The 19,400-nt window shown below is 35.0% G+C and overlaps 1 protein-coding gene across 5 annotated transcripts in view; it reads right to left on the reverse strand.

The window, feature by feature from the left end:
* LOC123557717 (stromal interaction molecule 2-like) overlaps nt 1-19,400 on the reverse strand; it is a 90,134-nt gene that overhangs the window by 33,217 nt on the left and 37,517 nt on the right. For all 5 annotated transcript variants that reach the window (XM_045349358.2, XM_045349356.2, XM_045349355.2 and 2 more), the window contains exons 5-9: nt 15,866-15,981; nt 14,120-14,294; nt 12,448-12,538; nt 6,671-6,760; nt 1,261-1,428 (exon numbers count right to left, since the gene is read on the reverse strand). In XM_045349358.2, coding sequence (XP_045205293.1) covers nt 1,261-1,428; nt 6,671-6,760; nt 12,448-12,538; nt 14,120-14,294; nt 15,866-15,981 — 640 coding nt within the window. The remainder of the gene's footprint in view (nt 1-1,260; nt 1,429-6,670; nt 6,761-12,447; nt 12,539-14,119; nt 14,295-15,865; nt 15,982-19,400) is intronic.

The following is a 19,400-nucleotide window of genomic DNA, read 5'->3' on the forward strand; positions in this document are numbered from 1 at the left end:
TTACATGTTAATGTTATGGCCGATATATGACACTATAACAAACTGACAGACTTCCTAAATTTCTTTAAGAAGCAAATTATTGGTTGAAACTATTATTTGTCCAGATCAATTATTACATATCAAATAACAGTAAAATAACAGTAAATAACAGCAATTCAAACCCATTGACAGAAATGTGGGATGAGGTTTTGTCAATTAACTATTTCCAGTGTAAAACAGGTATCTGAATCCATACCAACCTGTGTGTATCCTGTACTGTATTAAATACTGACTAGTATGTAAATTTGCTTTTCGAATTGCAAAAAAGTTTGGTACCCCATTTATATGTGATTTACATCTATAATATTCACATCAAATTTTGTTTTTCAATGGTGAAGAATGGGTGATATAAAGTATATGTATAATTACTGAATGAACAGACATGAATATAGACCATGAATCACATTATATACTGGCAAAGCTCTTGAACAGCAGGGATCGAATTTAACGGTCGCTAACTCGCAAAATTCGAGTAAGAATAAAAAAATGCGAGTAGAAAATCATGGCACTCGAATATTTTTGCGATCACGTTCGAAAATCGGGGAATTCGCTCAAACTGTCCTTTTCTCTTTAAAAACTCCTTTCGGGCAGTTAATTTACCGATAATCACGTGACTGCTTCTAGACGCTTGTCGCTTTATACAAAAGTAATTATCGGATATGTAAGTAAGCGTCTAGGCAATATTTGTTTTCATTTTGGACGTCTGTAATTTGCAAAGTTCTGTGAAAATGGAGAGGAAATAACATGTTTCTTGGTGCAAAAAAGCCCGCGGAGCTCGAAAATGTTAGCAACACTACCAACAGTGACCTGAGAAAAACTTAAAAGATCAACGTCAAGCCAAAAGTCCAAAGAATCATTGAGTACTTTGGTTTGTATCGTACTTACAAAACCAGAAAGTCCCAAGCCTGTCCGAACCGTGAACTTTTATATGAAACCAAACAACAACAAAACAACTTGAATTTAGCACGTAAACAGCTTTTAAATAATTGCTAGTTGAACCCATCATTTTGCTAGTGGAAAAAAATGGCACTAGCAAAAATTTGCTAGTTGGAAAAAAAGTTAAATTCGATCCCTGAACAGGTAACTTTCTGATTAAGAGAACTTGACAGTCAAACAGAAAATTGTCATAAATTATGTCCACTTAATCATGAAACTGTTAGATTTAAATTCTAAAATAATGCATCAAGTAACACTATAAAATATAAACAAATGGATACTAACAGCATCTTTTGCAGATCCAAACTGTCTCTGCGCTGCTTGTTGCTTCGCTGTGAAATGCTGATTTTCTAATTCAAACGTAAATTGTAACCATTGCTGGAGTTCAGCTGGTGCCCCGTAACTCAATCTTGATTCTAACTCCGACTCAGCTTGTCTTAATGCCTGTCTCACCTTAAATGGTAAAAGTCAGATATGAGTGTTTTCATGTTACATTGTACTAAATTTCAAACATAATTCTATAAGTTTTATAAATAAGATTTGGTCTGCAATCTGTCAACACCCGCATACTAGCTAGATAATTGGGCTTGCCCAATTATATACAACCTTGCTTAATTAAGACTAATTCACAAGCATAAAACTTGGTGAGGTATTAATTGTTAAAACAATATGTTACTTCAGAACTATCATTTTACAAACAAATTGAGAACCAGTCTTACTCTGTAAATTATCATTTTACAAACAGTACTGAACCAGTCTTAAGTGTGAGGTATCATTTGAAACTCAAAATGCAAACCAGTCTAACTCCTGATACAAATGGAACCATTTCATTGTTAGATGCGAGAAATAAAGTGAATCTCACTTTACTGAGGTGAAATAAATTTATCACACAGTTATGTATCTATCAGATTCGCACACAATATCAAATTTCTTAAATTAATTTTTTTTGTTGCCATTTCCTAATTTACCTACTGTGACAAAAACAGCATAACCTAAATGACTGTATTCAGATATTTACATAAAATTCTTACATATTACTGTAACATAATTAATTATCACTGGGGATTAATTTTCGTAAACTTCATGACTGCATCAATCCACACAATTAAATTCCTTTGTCTTGTTGGGTCACACCGACACAATTATGTCATGTGGGGACTTTCCAGCTTTGAAAGTAGATGAAGACCCCAGGTGCCCCTCAAAGCATTATTTCATCATGGGCTAGCACCTTGATTATATCAAATGTTCATTTTCTTTATCTTTACCAGGAAACAGCTATTCTGGCCAAAACATTCATGCCCGCAAAAAGAAATAATCTCAAAGCATTTATCATAATATAAAGTAACTGTGATTATTATTACAAATTATTAGAATTGTACCCGATTATAACTTTTGGGGAGCCTAGGTATTTTTATATCCAGACTTAAAATAAATATATATCTTTTCGTGAAACACAAAAGCTCACTAGTCTAAGTCAATTTCAAATATGATATCTAAACTCTGACATATCAAATTTAGTTCAAAGGTGCATCTGCATTTCGATGTCTGTAATCTTGAAAGAGTCTGTAACAAGAAATTGAAATTTGTAACAGGTAACTAGCCAGGCATACTATTTTCTAATCTCTAACATGTCAGAAAACAAAAGATATCTCTGCAAAACCTGCAATTAATGTGTCTAAAACCTACATATTTTATCTCCTTGGGGAAGTATAATTATCAATTAATCAAGACTGAGGATTGAACAATGTGTCAGACACATCAAAATGTAGATAACCATTATTAGATTCAATACCTTGAACAATACTGTTTGTAAAATACTTCCAAAGACTTGGCTAGGATGTTGAAATGAAAATAAGAAAATCATGTAAATAAAATTTGGTTGAAAAAAAAAAAATCATTAGAAAGATATAATAAAGATAATGATCAACTCTGCCATAAATGAGATATGATTTACTATTTTATGACTATATATAATCTGTGGAAAAAATGGCTTGTACTTTGAAGACAATACAAACTGACAGAAACAAAAATCTGTATCACACAATATGGAAATTCATGCATGTGTCCAGGCTTCTTTCATTGATATGCATGACCCAGTTCTATAAATAGTTCAAACAATAAACAAAACCTAAAACAAGAAGCTGCGTTCAATAAACGCTTGATGCCCCCAGTGACATCCTTGTCGATAGATTTTGCACCTAAGTTCAAAACGAGGTCAAGGTCAAACTGAGGTCAGGTGATGTTTGAAGATGAGGAATGGTCACAATTTACATCTGTATTAGTATCAATTCATTCCTGTAAGGGGTATTGATGCTAGACGTAACAGTCCCATTCGGTTAACCAAGAGATAGCTCATATAAAGCAACCTAAGTCCAAAATGAGGTCAAAGTCAAGGTCAGACTGATGTCAGGTGATGTCTGAAGATGAGGAATGGTCACAGGTTACATCTGCATTAGTATCAAGTCATTCTAGTAAGGGGTATTGATGCTAGACGAAACGGTTCCATTTGGTTAACCAAGAGATAACCAATATAAAGCAACCTAATTCCAAAATGAGGTCAAGGTCAAGGTCAAACTGAGGTCAGGTGATGTCTGAAGCTGAAGAATGGTCACAGGTTACATCTGCATTAGTATCAAGTCATTCTAGTAAGGGGTATTGATGCTAGACGAAACGGTCCCATTCGGTTAACCAAGAGATAGCCCATATAAAGCAACCTAAGTCCAAAATGAGGCCAAGGTCAAGGTCAAACTGAGGTCAGGTGATGTCTGAAGATGACGAATGGTCACAGGTTACATCTGCATTAGTATCAAGTCATTCTAATAAGGGATATTGATGCTAGACGAAACGGTCCCATTTGGTTAACCTCGTACGGAGGGACGAACGAACGAACGAACAAACGAATGAATGAACGGACAGGACAAACACTATATGCCTCCCGCATCAGTAGATGCTGGGGGCATAAAAATCAAAACAGGCATTACTAATTCTCTGTTAGAACCATTCTTACCTGAATATTGATTATGACATTCTTTTATAATACATTTTATTACACTTTTTATATCAATGAATCTCATATATAAATAAAGCATGTGAATCCTATTTTATAACCAAAAAAGACTAAGATGTGCAATATTAAAAATATCATCTTTGCGTACTGTTTTGTTTTTCTTAAATACTTTTTAGTACATGGAGGTATATGATAAAAGTGTCATTACAACTGTAGCTTTGTTTGGGATGCGCTATACAGCTAAATTAAATGTGGATTTTACCCGACTTGGATCACACACAGCACTTGCTCACCTTCGGTGACTCGGGTCTTGCAAAATCCACTCCCAACTGAATACAACATTCCAGATCAAGCTACAGTTATAATAACTCAATTATTTCTTACTTCTGTAGAAATGATATTTATTTAATTATTTTGCAAGAACTGTAGAAAGAGAATTCATTTTAAATATGTTTATTGATTCCTATATGGGATTGCTAAGACCCATGAACCTAAGAGTAAAATGTAAATATACCTTACAATAAACAAGAGGACCATGATGGTCCTGAATCGCTCACCTATCCCCACATGACCCAGTGTTGAACTGAGTATGACGTCGTTATTTCTATTATTTGACAAAGTGACCTAGTTTTTGAGCACATGTGACCTAGATATCATCAAGATAAAAAATTCTGACCAATTTTCATGAAGATTCATTGAAAAATATGGCCTCTAGAGAGGTCACAAGGTTTTTCTATTATTTGACCTAATGACCTAGTTTTTGAAGGCATGTGACCCACTTTTAAACTTGACCTAGATATCATCAAGTTGAACATTCTCACCAATTTTCATGAAGATCCCTTGAAAAATATGGCCTCTAGAGAGGTCACAAGGTTTTTCTATTTTTAGACCTACTGACCTAGTTTTTGACCCCACGTGACCCAGTTTTGAACTTGACCTAGATATCATCAAGCTGAATATTCTCACCAATATTCATGAAGATCTCATGACAAATATGGCCTCTAGAGAGGTCACAAGGTTTTTCCATTTTTAGATCTACTGACCTAGTTTTTAACCCCACGTGACCAAGTTTCGAACTTGACCTAGATATCATCAAGGTTAACATTCTGACCAATTTTCATGAAGATCCATTGAAAAATATGGCCTCTAGAGAGGTCACAAGGTTTTTCTATTTTTAGACCTACTGACCTAGTTTTTGACCGCATGTGACCCAGTTTCGAACTTGACCTAGATATCATCAAGGTGAACATTCTGACCAATTTTCATGAAGATCCATTGAGAAATATGGCCTCTAGAGAGGTCACAATGTTTTTCTATTTTTAGACCTACTGACCTAGTTTTTGACCCACATGACCCAGTTTCGAACTTGACCTAGATATCATCAAGGTGAACATTCTGACCACTATTCATGAAGATCTCATGAAAAATATGGCCTCTAGAGAGGTCACAAGGTTTTTCTATTTTTAGATCTACTGACCTAGTTTTTAACCCAACGTGACCCAGTTTCAAACTTGACCTAGATATCATCAAGGTGAACATTCTGACCAATTTTCATGAAGATCCATTGAGAAATATGGCCTCTAGAGAGGTCACAAGGTTTTTCTATTTTTAGATCTAATGACCTAGTTTTTGACCCCATGTGACCCAGTTTCGAACTTGACCTAGATATCATCAAGGTGAACATTCTGACCAATATTCATGAAGATCTCATGAAAAATATGGCCTCTAGAGAGGTCACAAGGTTTTTCTATTTTTAGATCTACTGACCTAGTTTTTAACCCCACGTGACCCAGTTTCGAACTTGACCTCGATATCATCAAGGTAAACACTCTGACTAATTTTCATGAAGATCCATTGAGAAATATGGCCTCTAGAGAGGTCACAAGGTTTTTCTATTTTTAGACCTAATGACCTAGTTTTTGACTGCACGTGACCCAGTTTCGAACTTGACCTAGATATCATCAAAGTGAACATTCTGACCAATTTTCATGAAGATCTTGTGAAAAATATGGCCTCTAGAGAGGTCACAAGGTTTTTCTATTTTTAGATCTAATGACCTAGTTTTTGACTGCACGTGACCCAGTTTCGAACTTGACCTAGATATCATCAAGGGGAACATTCTGACCAATTTTCATAAAGATCCCATGAAAAATGTGACCTCTAGAGTGGTCACAAGCAAAAGTTTACGCACGCACGGACGCACGGACGACGGACGCTGCGCGATCACAAAAGCTCACCTTGTCACTTTGTGACAGGTGAGCTAAAAAAGGTAAACAGACACCAAAATGTCAAAATGGCACTCCCCGCACCCATCAACCCAAAAAAGTAGTTGCATTATGGCAGACAGTTCTTTTTTTGCTCAGTACATAAGTTTCCCTTTACTTCTATGCAGTATCTGGTTGAAATCCCATGGTAGACCTATACTAGACATTTTGGCAGTATTTTCTTTGAGCAATAATTAATCTATAGGAAGTAAGATCACACACCATTACAATTAAAAGTCTCATTTTAGAACTGATTTCACAATTCTAATTTGACTGAAAATATTTTTCAAGCATCAAACATGACTCCAATTTTTGTATTCTCATGTTTTAAAATACAGAATATAGAAATTTGAAAAGTAACATCAAGACAGTAAATTTTTTATATAATCAAGAGGCAAGATATGTCCCAAAGCCAAAAGTCTACCTGAATGAGTTCTTCCTCGGCTAACTGTAACCGTGACAACTCCTCCAGGTTACTGTCTTGTCTTTCCTGCTTTAACCGCTCTGCAACTTCCTGTAACAGTAGACTGGTTTATTTCATTTGAATTTTACAAAATATTTCAGAAACATTAAAACAACAACAGCTCAAAGTAGCAATGGGATGACGAAATTGCTTGAGTTTTCAAGGCGATTATAAGGAAAATGGCCAGGGACTATGAACTGCATGAGTCAGCTCTGATGCTTGAGCCATCGATGCGTGAGCAAGCAGAATTACACTGTAGTAGTGGTAGCCAAATAACCTAACCAGCGTTCCTGGATTCTGTACCTGTTCTGTCTCTATGCAAGTAACTGACAACTTTCCCACATGGATACAAGGTAGAAAAAAAAAATTTACGACATTCATTTGGGAAGCTGTCAATTTCTTGTTTAGAAACCTCTCTAAACTACCGGTAGTTACAATCAAAGCTACTTTGCTGACTGATCACTATATTGTAGCTGAAACACTGGTGCAAAAAATGGCATTACAGATACAAGATGGCCATGCTGGCCCTTGATCACCTGAATTTCAGAGCTTAAACAGGATAGAGAGTGTGCGACCTTGGAAGAGGACTGAAATATGCTCCAGGTGTCAATGTTCCAGAGGCAACAGAAGTTAATTACATAAATCAGAGTGAGAGCTGACTAACAGTTCAAACACTGTATGGTTCTAAGGTCTTTAAAATTGGGTGGAAAAAAACAACACAGAGACAATTGGAGCAAGCTGATGGTATCTTGGAAGGTCTTTTATAATGGTTCTTTTTTTATCTCTAGCAGCCGCTAAAACAAGCCAAGTGCCCCAATTTGCATAAAATTGGGAGAGGACCTAATAATGATGCTACAGACCAAGTTTGATGAACTTCCATCAAACAGTTCATGAGGAGAAGTCATTTACAGGTTTTTTTTATTTTTAGCTCTGGTGGGCCCTAAAAAGGGCCAAGCTGAAACATTAGAATAAACTTAATAGAGGATCATGCCAGGATGCTACAGACCAAGTTTGGTGCAATTCTGACCAGTAGATTCAGAGGAGGTGTCATCAGAAGAATAGTGTGGACTGACTGACAAAGGACGGTGAGTGATCAAAATAGCTCACTCCCAGCACTTCCTGCTCAGGTGAGCTAAAACCAACAGATCAATATCTAATCACAAAATCATTTAATATCAGTGCTTAAAAGTAAGAACGTAACTAGTCTATGTACTTTATAGGTTTTACTCATGCAATTGCCTGCATTATCAGAAAACTGCCTGACATACAGAATGTGAGTTGTAAACAATTTATCAAATTGTCAATGATAGAAGGACTTACTGTTTGACCTACCTAACCCATAAAAAGGTTTTTAGTGAATTATACAACAAGATAAAATAAACTATAAATCATTCTCAAGTTCTTTGAGGGTGATAGATCTAATAGGGTCATTTTGAACTTCTAAGATATCTTTAATTCTGTCAACTTTATTACAAAAAATATATTTTTTCAAATGTAAAAATCAAGCAAATTTTAAATCATAATTTTAAAAAGAAAGTATTTCAGAAAATTTCACAAAACTTTTGAAATGTTGCTTTTATACTAACTAAAATATCCTAAAAGTTTTACAACAATTCATTGACAAAGTAAAAATTGATTTTGTTCTTAAGTTTAGTATCAAACAAGAGCTGTCTCCATAGGATGACACATGCCCCCTATGGCACTTTGAATGACTAGTTATGGCCGATGTTAGAGTTTAGGACCTTAGACCTACGGAGCTGGGTCCTGCACGCGACACGTCGTCTTACTGTGTCACACATTCATGCATAGTTATTTGAAAATCCATCGATGAAAAAAATATGGACAGGACACGCCCATCAATGCACTATCCTTTAACGTCTAAGTGTGACCTTGACCTTTGAGCTACGAACCTGGGTCTTGCGCATGACACGTCGTCTTACTGTGGTACACATTCATGCCAAGTTATTTGAAAATCCATCCATCGATGACAAAGATATGGGCCGGACACGCCCATCAATGCACTATCCTTTAACGTCTAAGTGTGACCTTGACCTTTGAGCTACGGACCTGGGTCTTGCCCGCGACACGTCGTCTTACTGTGGTACACATTCATGCCAAGTTATTTGAAAATCCATCCATCGATGACAAAGATATGGACTGGACACGCCCATCAATACACTATCCTTTAATGTCTAAGTGTGACCTTTGAGCTATGGACCTTGGTCTTGCGCGCGACATGTCGTCTTACTGTGGTACACATTCATGCCAAGTTATTTGAAAATCCATCCATTGATGACAAAGATATGGACCGGACACGCCCATCAATGCACTATCCTTTAAAGTCTAAGTGTGACCTTGACCTTTGAGCTACGGACCTGGGTCTTGCGCGCGACACATCGTCTTACTGTGGTACACATTCAAGTTATTTGAAAATCCATCCACCGCTGACAAAGATATGGACCGGACACGAAAATTGCAGACAGACCAACAGACTGACAGACCGACAGACAGACGGTTCAAAAACTATATGCCTCCCTTCAGGGGCATAAAAATGACTGAAATTTATATTGGAAATTACATTATCAAAACTGTTTTAACTATAAATTCAAAACTAATCCAGATATTTATCCACATAATATACAAAAGTTTCTAATACTATCATCATCCTCAGAGTTTATTAAAATAATGAAAACATCACGGTACTCTCTTATGCTTAAAGAGAATTCAATGAAAATCCTTGTTACTGAAAAACTGGATCAAACAGTGAGTGAAATTTTCACAATGGTACAACAATTCATATAGAACAGTCCAGACAAAAGGAAGGCATTTCCATCATTGTAATCAGCAAAATGTTGTCAGACAGGTTTATGCTGCTTTCTCCTTGATTCGAGCCTCTTAAATCTTTTAGAGGTGTGCAAATTTTTGTAAACCTGTTCAATTAAATAATTTTTGTTTTTTGTTGCAAAAATATTTGCATTTAACAATGGGCAATAAGAATTACAATGTTATCATCTTTTATATGTACTTTTTTGCATGAGACTGAAGGAGGTGAAACTCACTTTCTCATCGATTCAAGCCCTCTGTTTGGAAGGTCATTAAATGTTTATGTTTGCATATTCTATTTCCATAAAGCAAATTTCTATCAAGTTTGACTTCTTGTTCACTCGTTACAACAGTCGAAATATGCTCGGGGTGCTTTTAATTTGAAATTTGGGCTCACAATATTACCCACTATGTAATTTCCTTTTGAAATAAGTAATTTTAGATGCAAAAATTTAAAATAGGCATTTCATCAATTTTTCAGTGGTTTTATGACTTATATTTTCCAAGGCATTTTAAAATGTAAATGACAAAAGTTTCTGATGGAAGAACATGCTACATGAGCATGAATTTTACTAAAACACAAGGGCTCGAATCGATGAGAAAGCTCAAACTGACGAGAAACAGGCATACAGGGCTCTCGCGACTGGGCGACTTGAGCGAAATAGGCGCTCTAGAACTTCAAACTTCGCTCAAATCTAACCTCAAAGCGAAATGCAAGTCGCCCGATTTTCTTTGATTTCCGCACTCTCCAATTACTGCTACCCAGACTGTTGACAATTTGCACCGTGTCATAATGAGTGTCGAATGCACAAACACACGCCGGCAGCATAATTTAAGCTCCGCCTACCTCAGGTACTTGCGAGATTATGCCGAGAAGTGTGAAAGCGAATCAAATTATCCGATACACCAGAGTCTATTGTGTTAAGCCAATCAGCGCCGCGTTTACGTCTTTGACACTTCGCGTTAATTGTCAACATGTTCGAGTGCAAAAAAACACAATGTTTTATTAAAGAAACTGCTGATTAACTATGCGATTAATCGGAATATGGTTCACAATTATTTGTTATCTATAATAAAAGAACGACATGTAATGTATTAACTACGTTAAATTGACTCCCATCGATGAATTTATTTGAATATGTATTTCTAGATTACTGTACACATTTTACTTTCAGTTTTATATTTCGAGTGAGATACTGACATTCTTCGGTGAATGACTCGGTGCAAAGAGCTATAAAAAATAAATACACTTCTACTTCTTTGCTCGGTGTTAATAATAAACACTTCATACATGTACAAGATATAACCAAAATTCGGCGTGTTACATTTATAGCATCGGCTTGAATTTTGAAAACGACTTTTTTCAGAATTTTGTAAGAAAACGATAACCACTGTATGGGAAATGATCTAACTAAGAAAATGAACGGTCACATCAATGTTTTTTATCAAGAAACAAGAAAATTACAGCCACCTTTCGAATCACTCAACATCATTGCGGTAGAAAGTCTTCCCACTTCTCCCTAAAGTCTCCCCACTTCTCCCTAAAACAGCTTGAGGGAGAAGTGACTTCTCCCAAAAATTTGGACCTAGCTAGACCCCTGGCATATATCTGATCATAATATACCATCTGCTGAGCAGACAGCTATATAGTTTATTCTATACTTATTTTTGCTAGACTGTGATGACAGCTTTAAGCTTATTTGGATCACTTCAGAGTACACTTCCTGGAAAAACTAATACACTCGAAACCCGTTATAACGCTTCTCGATATACCGCGGTCCTCGGTATAACGCTGTATGGCCTTGGCGCCCAAATTTTAGAGGGTAAAAAAATCAAAAAAAAAACAAAAAAAAAAACTGCAGATGTTAGTTAATTTGATCAGAACCAGCGTTAAAACTACAAGTACCTGTGCTTTAACACCTTTCCATGACAACTGTCACAAAAATCAATAATCGTCTGGTAGCTTACTTGTTTGCGTATCGCCTTTGTTTAAGTTTCAATACATGTAGACATGTGACAATTATGCAACCAGTACCGTGTCAAAATTAGATTGTTTGCATAACAAGCATGTAACATTGGTCAGTCAACTATCAAACCGTTTAAGTTTGCACCAATTAAGCAGATGACATGATCACTTGAGTGAATAAAAAATCGAATTTTGTAATAAACTGCAGCCGTTTTTCGTAATCATCACACTCAATTCATTGGAAATAATGAAGATTCGACACACTGAAAGCCTTATTGAGAATGTGCTCCCTTTTTAATATCGTATATCAACGACGCTGATTTAAAAATTTTCTATCTTATTTATCGATTTCCTTCATGTAAATCTATTCAAAAAAATTTTTTTTTTAAGACTGTCCGCGTTTTTTCTCTTTTAGTTACATAAACCCGCAGTGCAATTGCAGTGCATATGTAATTCTCACGACCGCGCACTCCTCACACAGCGTTATATATGTTTACTTCCGGGATACACAAATCCAATTTTCTTTTATAATCACGACAAAATGAGAGGATGACACAGCGTTATAATTCTTTTAATGTATTTTTCAGTAGCATTTAAGGTAAATAAATGTCCCGTTTATACGATTCTTATTTCTTATTAACATAAAACAGCGTCCAAAATACGTTACCGGTGGGTGGGGTATTGCATATACCGCTGATACGATCAACCCGCGTTATAAGTTTAACCCCGCTAGATCCGCGGGTCTCGAACCTTGGACCCCGACGACAGCGTTATAACGGGTTCCCAGTGTACTAGTGTCATAGTAGAGGTGCTATATGACTGCAGCCAGGCTCGAACCCACAGCCTCCAGGATAAGCACCAGTAACCAAAACCACTAGATCTTCATTCCTATTTTTTTATGTTAGAGAGTGGCAGTGAAGAGAAAGTGTAGGGGACAGATATTTTATACCTTTGCAGTTTCTATTTCCTCTTTATATTTTCTTTCTATTGCAGTTTTCTCTTTAACAACCTCGTTCTGAACTTCCTCTGCCTTCTGTAATCTGTAACATAAATTGTGTGTGTTGTTGTGTTTCTAATAAAATCTGTGAAAAGATCATCTGGAAACACAGAATGCAACCAAGAAACATATTACGAGACACAGTTTGACCGAGTCTGCTCATGAGAGGTAATGGAATGTGCAACACCCCTCATGCCTTCTGGCACTAGCTGAAGTGGTTTTCTATTATAGTAACAAGAGCACCGCCTTGCGGGTGCAGACACTCATCTGCTTTTTTTGTCTCTGTATAATAGAAATATTGTCCTACCCATGATTTTTTAAGTCCAAAAGGGGCCATAATTCTTGCAAAAAGCAGAGCAAAATTAAACCCCAATGAGCAAGAATTTAAATGCCAGTTTTGCCCAAACCCATAAATACATGTCCACAAAATCAAATGATTTCACTGTATAGCATTTTTAACCTATAGTATATATATAAACAGGGAATAATAGACGCACAATGTGTTATTTTCTTCAACCACTGACCTATTTATATAAACCAGCAGCTATCTTGTTACCTTACTCATTAAACTTGTAAGTGTCCTGTCATTTGTTAAAGCAATCATAATGACTTTAATTTGCCCTGTTCACTGAATACGCTCAAGCTACAGACCACCAACTTACAATTGACAAAATTACACATCAAGCTTAATTAACCCTTAGCCTGCTAAATTTCTAAAATGGACTGGTCTATCATTCAATTTGGACATATACCATTTATTATTCGAAGGGGTGTTCACTGAAAATTTATTAACTGAATAGCATACAGTGCAGACCATGATCAGCCTGCACGGATGTGCAGGCTGATCTTGGTCTGCACTGGTCGCAAAGGCAGAATCACTTGCCGCCAGCACGCTAAAGCTTAAGTATGGTATACCAAATTCTATCCTTAGTAAAAAATTCAGCCTCAGACTTTTATATCAATAGTAATTATTTTTATCAGTATGTTTATAAGTATCAGAAAACTATACAGAACTGTAAAATAATTTGATTTTGTGGGCATGAAATATTGTGCTTTTGACAAATATGGCAATTCCCTGAGGATACAAATTCATGGATTTCAACCTTTGGCAATTTCAACTGGTGATTGGGATTTAATTTCACAGTTTGATGAAACCACAGATTCAACAAAAATTAGTCCTCTATGAATATTGATGATTCTACAGTAAATGTTTGCAAAAAGTGATTCATTTCTAACAAACCTAAAGCTTTTTGAAATTCAGTAGAAACAGTAACAAATATATGTGCCTGATGTTTCTTTAGTAACTGAAAATGCATCAGCATGGCAAAAACTATAGTAACTAACTGGAAGTTATATCTATTTTGTAAAACACCTGGGTCCACATTCATCAAAGTTTCAGACTTAGACTGAACAGCGGCGAAATATTCAATTTGCCACAACTTTTTTTATAGCAAACATATACTAACTAAATTTCACTGAGATATCTGTAGTTGTGTAATGTACATTTAGGCAAAGTTTCATTACAATTTAAGTACATATACTTGCAGATAAAAAACAAAATTTAGCATTTTTAACTCTTAAGTTTCAGACTTAAAACATCGATGAATATGGGCCCAGATCTTACTTTTCACTCATTGACAGTACAGATTCCTCAGCTTTCTGTAGCTGGTCTAAATCCACCATCATTTTCTTCAATTGTTCTTTCGATGTTTTATTCTGTCTGTATGCAAACACACATCCACCAAGAGCAACAATTATTGATGTAACTAGGATAATATCTTTCAATACATTATGTGCTCCTGAAAAATATAACATATATATACACACACACACACACACACATATATATATATATATACATTGTATATATATATATATCCTTGATTATATTCTATGTACAGTGGCGGGTCTCTGTGGCCAAATGGTAATGTTTGCAGATTTTGAATCACTTGCCCATCATCAATGACCCTGAAAGTTTGAACCTGGCTAGCTAAAAGATTTCAGCTTCAGAGATGTTTATGTATGCTGTTACAGATCTCTGACGAGACCATCAGACAGTAAAAATAGCGTCAGTTAAGATATAAGATACAGAACTAGAGCATCACACTAGGCCTAAGCTATAAGGAAGACATCCGGAGGATAGGGACTTCTACTAAAGTGCCCATCCATGCCTAAAATAACTTCTGACACTGCACCTTTTTTCACTATGTAAAGCTGGGAGGAAAATCTTTAAAGAATTTCATCTCCTTATAACATCAAAATCTGCCTATTTAGCGATTACAATTTGCAGTTGGGAATATGGTCAAAGACTTTATCTATTATTACTTAAAATTATTTAAGAAATAATATATCTCATCCAGTGATTTGTCGTTGAATAAATCATTGTTTGGAGTTCAGATGCGATGGAATTATAATAATACGCATCTGAACGACAAACAATGATTTATTAATTAGCAATTCACTAACTGAGATATATTATTTCGATTCTAACATCCTTGACGACATTCATTAAATATTTGCCCGTTTTCAATCGGTTTGTTTTCCAGCGCACCACTATGCCGTTTGACGCCATGACGTAATAATTGTGATGTCAGAACAGTGATTTGTGTATAATAATTCACTGTTTTCTGCCTTCTTTGTTTAATAGAAAAATGAATCGGATCATGTTAGAATTAAAATTAAAATGCTCAAAAATTAGTAAAGAAATATTCAACCTACATATTAAAAGTAATTTTGGACAGGACAGGAAACTAGCTTGTTCAGTTGCAAACTGACACATGCAAACCATTAAACAGTTATCACACAACTGATATACAGGATGTAAATATTGCTTTCTAGGAAATTATAGAGTGATTTGCCATTTTCAAGGAAGTGTTTTCCAGAAAATTTTCTCACATTTGTTTTTTTTTTGGCATTTTCTAATTTTGTAGATTTCCCAAAAAAAGCTTTTTTTAGAAACAAAAAATAAATACATTCAATGCAAGAAGACGATTGAATATCATGAAATTGAAACATCAAAACAAAAAGACATTTTGCAAGAGCTTTGCGCCGATACAGTTTCAAATCTAGATTCAGTACCAGTGTAAACCTGTTCTCATCCAGTAACTAAAAACATCCCCACATCAACTATATGGAGGTATATTGAGAGCATATTGTCAAATTTTCAGGGAGAACACTTCCTTGCACAGGGATCAAACTCACAACCTCTTTGTGATCTGGTACTCTACCTGTTACTAGCCAGGCAGACATTTTACAACATAGTTCTTTTTTAATGGTCGATTTATGTTAATCAACAGTAACTTTACCCAATATGAATTTTAAAACATATTGATTAATTAATGGTAGCTTTCAGTAGATTTTAGTTACTCACGTTTAGTTGGGCCGAACAAAACAACATCCATGGCTTTAATGGAGAGTTTATGCTTGTGTACAGGGTTCTTGATACCAAGTTCTTTGCTGATAAAATGATGACTGTTTACAGCAACCCTGAAATTAATGAAATAAGCTTTTCTATGTAAATACATAAAATATTTGTAATGAAACAGTAAGGACACTGCATTAAACCATTGAATACAATCAATATTAAGTTCACTTGCACTTCAATGGTAAGCTGTTAAATACTTGAATTTCTAAGTTTGCTTTAACCTAAAAAACCTTTTCAAGAGGATATGAGATTTTTGAGAAGTTAAATCAAAGGCCTGAAGGGCCTGAGTCAGCTAATGATTGATGTACTGAGAGTATAGTCTACCAGTTTCAGTTTGTTTTTAGTTTTTTTCTTAAAATTTCATAACACAGCTCGATATTTACCTAAAATATTATATCCGGATACGATTACACTTTTCTCCAGATTTAACAATATATTTTACACACTGTGATGATACGGAGACATTTAGCAGCAATTGGCAGTATCTGACATTGAAGTTTACGGTTAAATTACCTCTTATTTAAATCTTTTCATAAAAAAGTTGTTTCGTTTCGTGAAAGCAGCCAAACATAGACGATCTACTTTCGATTTCAAAAACTACAAGAAAATACAATTTAATGTTTCGCCGATTTGTTTATTTCTCGAAAAATAAGAATTAAAATCATTTTTAATATCAGTAGTAGAGTCACTGGACCTATGCTCGCCCAGGCACATGCTCGCCCATTTTTTAATTTGATGCCAGATTGTGTAATAAAGATTATTTTTTGTACCCTTTGTGTCCCACTTTCTGTCCTCACTTTTGAAGAGTTTCTGGTTCCGGTCAAGGTCGATAGCAGACGAAAATAAAAAGGAAAGTGAAACCAAAAGTGAAAGTGGCCAAAAAGAAACATGACTTAAAGTAAATATTTTCAAAAACATTGGTTAAAAACTGTTGCAAAACTAAAGGTTAAACATAGTATGAACTTTTATGCAGTTTATTTCAAACTATCAGATCAAATAATGATTTTATATCAGCAAATATTCGTCGACTCTGGGCTGTCAAAATTGTTTTTGAAATGCTGCTTCCAGGGCAAAAACAATTACAGACAATTTTACCACCATCTTTCACATCTAGTTTATTTAAATGTAATTAAAAATATGTTGTTTATGCAATTTTGTGATTCGTCTGCACACTACCCATAACTTCTGGGCAAGAATGCTGCATCATTAGTTTTTACAGTAAATACGTTTTGATAACTTCTACTGTATAACTATCATGCTTTTTGCGGGAGTAATTATGTTGTTGAGAATACTGATAGATTAGACTAAATGTTTATCTTGTCATTTAATACATAAATGGTTTTCTTTTAAAAATATACCACTGGGCGAGCATGGGTCCTGTCCACCTGGAAAAACGATGGAAACAGTATAGTGGTGTTATGCCCGTTTTCAAAGTCCCGGATGTAAGTGTTTACTAAAAATTGGGTCATTTGAATGGGGCAATGCCTGGGTAGAACTGACGAGGCAAAGAAGTTGATATATAATATTACAATAAAAATATTGCAATTTTAATGCCTTTTCTGGGCGAGGACTGGTCCAGTCAGTCTAACTAAACAAACCAGTAAGAGCTTCTTCTTCCGATAATTTATCCGTTTACTGACTGCAAAATTCAACCCACGCAAAGTTTATAGAAATCATACGATGCATGTATACATTCAATGTGGGAGAATTAAGGCTGATCGGCTATGTTACCTAACGCATCCAGACGATTCAGATTTTGTTTTTAAAAAAGCATTGTGTGCGTTTCTGTAATTTTATATACGTTTTTATACGCTTAGAAATTATTAGACATGCGTATTTGCATTATTTCTATACGTAATGTACGCTAATACGCATCTTATCTGGAGCCCTGTGGAACTATTTTTTGTCTTTCGCTGGATGTTACGCAAGCTTTGTAAGCCTGCGCAATTCTTAAAATGCACATTTATGCTTAATGAGTTACATTCGAGTATTGCACAATTACAAGTCATAAATATGACAGAATAATCTGATTACATCGTATATTGGTCATAGCAAAGGGAATTGACACAACTTAACTTCATTCATGTAGTGAACTGTTTGAAATTTGAGAAATCTAATGGAATCACATCCCTTCATGTGTTATTCGGTCCATTTAGAGAATCGCTGAACAGCGAGGACTCGTCAAAAGGCTTTCAGCCTTTAGCCGACTCAAAAACACAAATATGAAGTCTTCTACTTGTTTGTATTTGATTTCATGCAATTATGCAACCACAAAGATGAGATAAGAATGACTCCACATTAATCATTGTGCAAATCTTCAAAACAGATTCACTAACACTGACAACTCAATAATATTTGTAAGGAACTATTTTTTGTGGATTTCCTGGTTAAGTCATGCGCATGCAATCCTCGAAATTAAATCCTAGTGTACAAGCAAAATTCTCATAATTCATTAATTTTATCTTCCAATAATGAAATCCACAAAATATATCCCAACAAAATACTGTTTTCACTGAAACCATGATTGTGTCCCCTTGAAATTAAATGCTTTTACAGTATTCACTGCAAAACCTTACACCATTCAAAAACCATGGTGAAATATTCAAAAGTTTATTCAACTATATGAAGTGCAAATTCTTAACAAAGCAAAATAATAATGTCTTTTGTATACTGAAATGCACACAAAAAACACACTGAATCCGGTCTACAGTAATTGTATAATAGGATACATGACCAAACTAAAACCATTTAGTTTACATGAGACCTGGAGGCGTATGCATCAACGTTCAAAGCCTAAAATTTTGACTTACCAGTTTAAAATGCTAAAATTTCTCTTTTTCTGTCACTCATAAATTACCACAGATAACTCTGCAAAATTTCATCAGAAATAATGCAATGAGGAATTGAATATCTGTTGTTTTTTTCAGACATAAATTAAGTTTCAGCTTTTAAATATTGATGGAAATGGGCTATTATAAGCTCTAGACTTGATTTCACTAATTCTTCTTTCCAATTCAGGTTTGTTTGCATCAACTGTGAGACAATTATTATTCTTTCTGCAAATCTGTTTGGTAAACACACCATTTAACCGCATTACATTGATGAAACAAGTCTTCCGTATTTTTTTTTTTTTTTTTTTTTTTTAAGGGTTAATCTAGTAGTATAAATAACCCGTATTTATTGTAGAAAACAATCAGTCTGAAAGTGATTTTCTCCCGCCTTCCTAGTTATTTCTCAAACAACAAAAACTGCAGATATGCTTCGAATAAATTTATCTAATCAGTCAAGATGTTTACTAGAATTATTTGAACTGAAAAACATTTTTCTTGTTGCTTTTTTTTAAGCTTCAGTGGTTAAAGCTTTAACAGAGAAACTTTGAAACAAAAATTTGCTAAAGATAGTGTCAGAAATATCAATCACGAGTGAAAACCCATTTTTACAAAAATGTGAGAGATTTAAAGGGTCACAAAACGGTTTTGTC

Source organism: Mercenaria mercenaria, chromosome 5, assembly GCF_021730395.1.
Source record: "Mercenaria mercenaria strain notata chromosome 5, MADL_Memer_1, whole genome shotgun sequence".
NCBI lineage: Eukaryota > Metazoa > Mollusca > Bivalvia > Venerida > Veneridae > Mercenaria > Mercenaria mercenaria.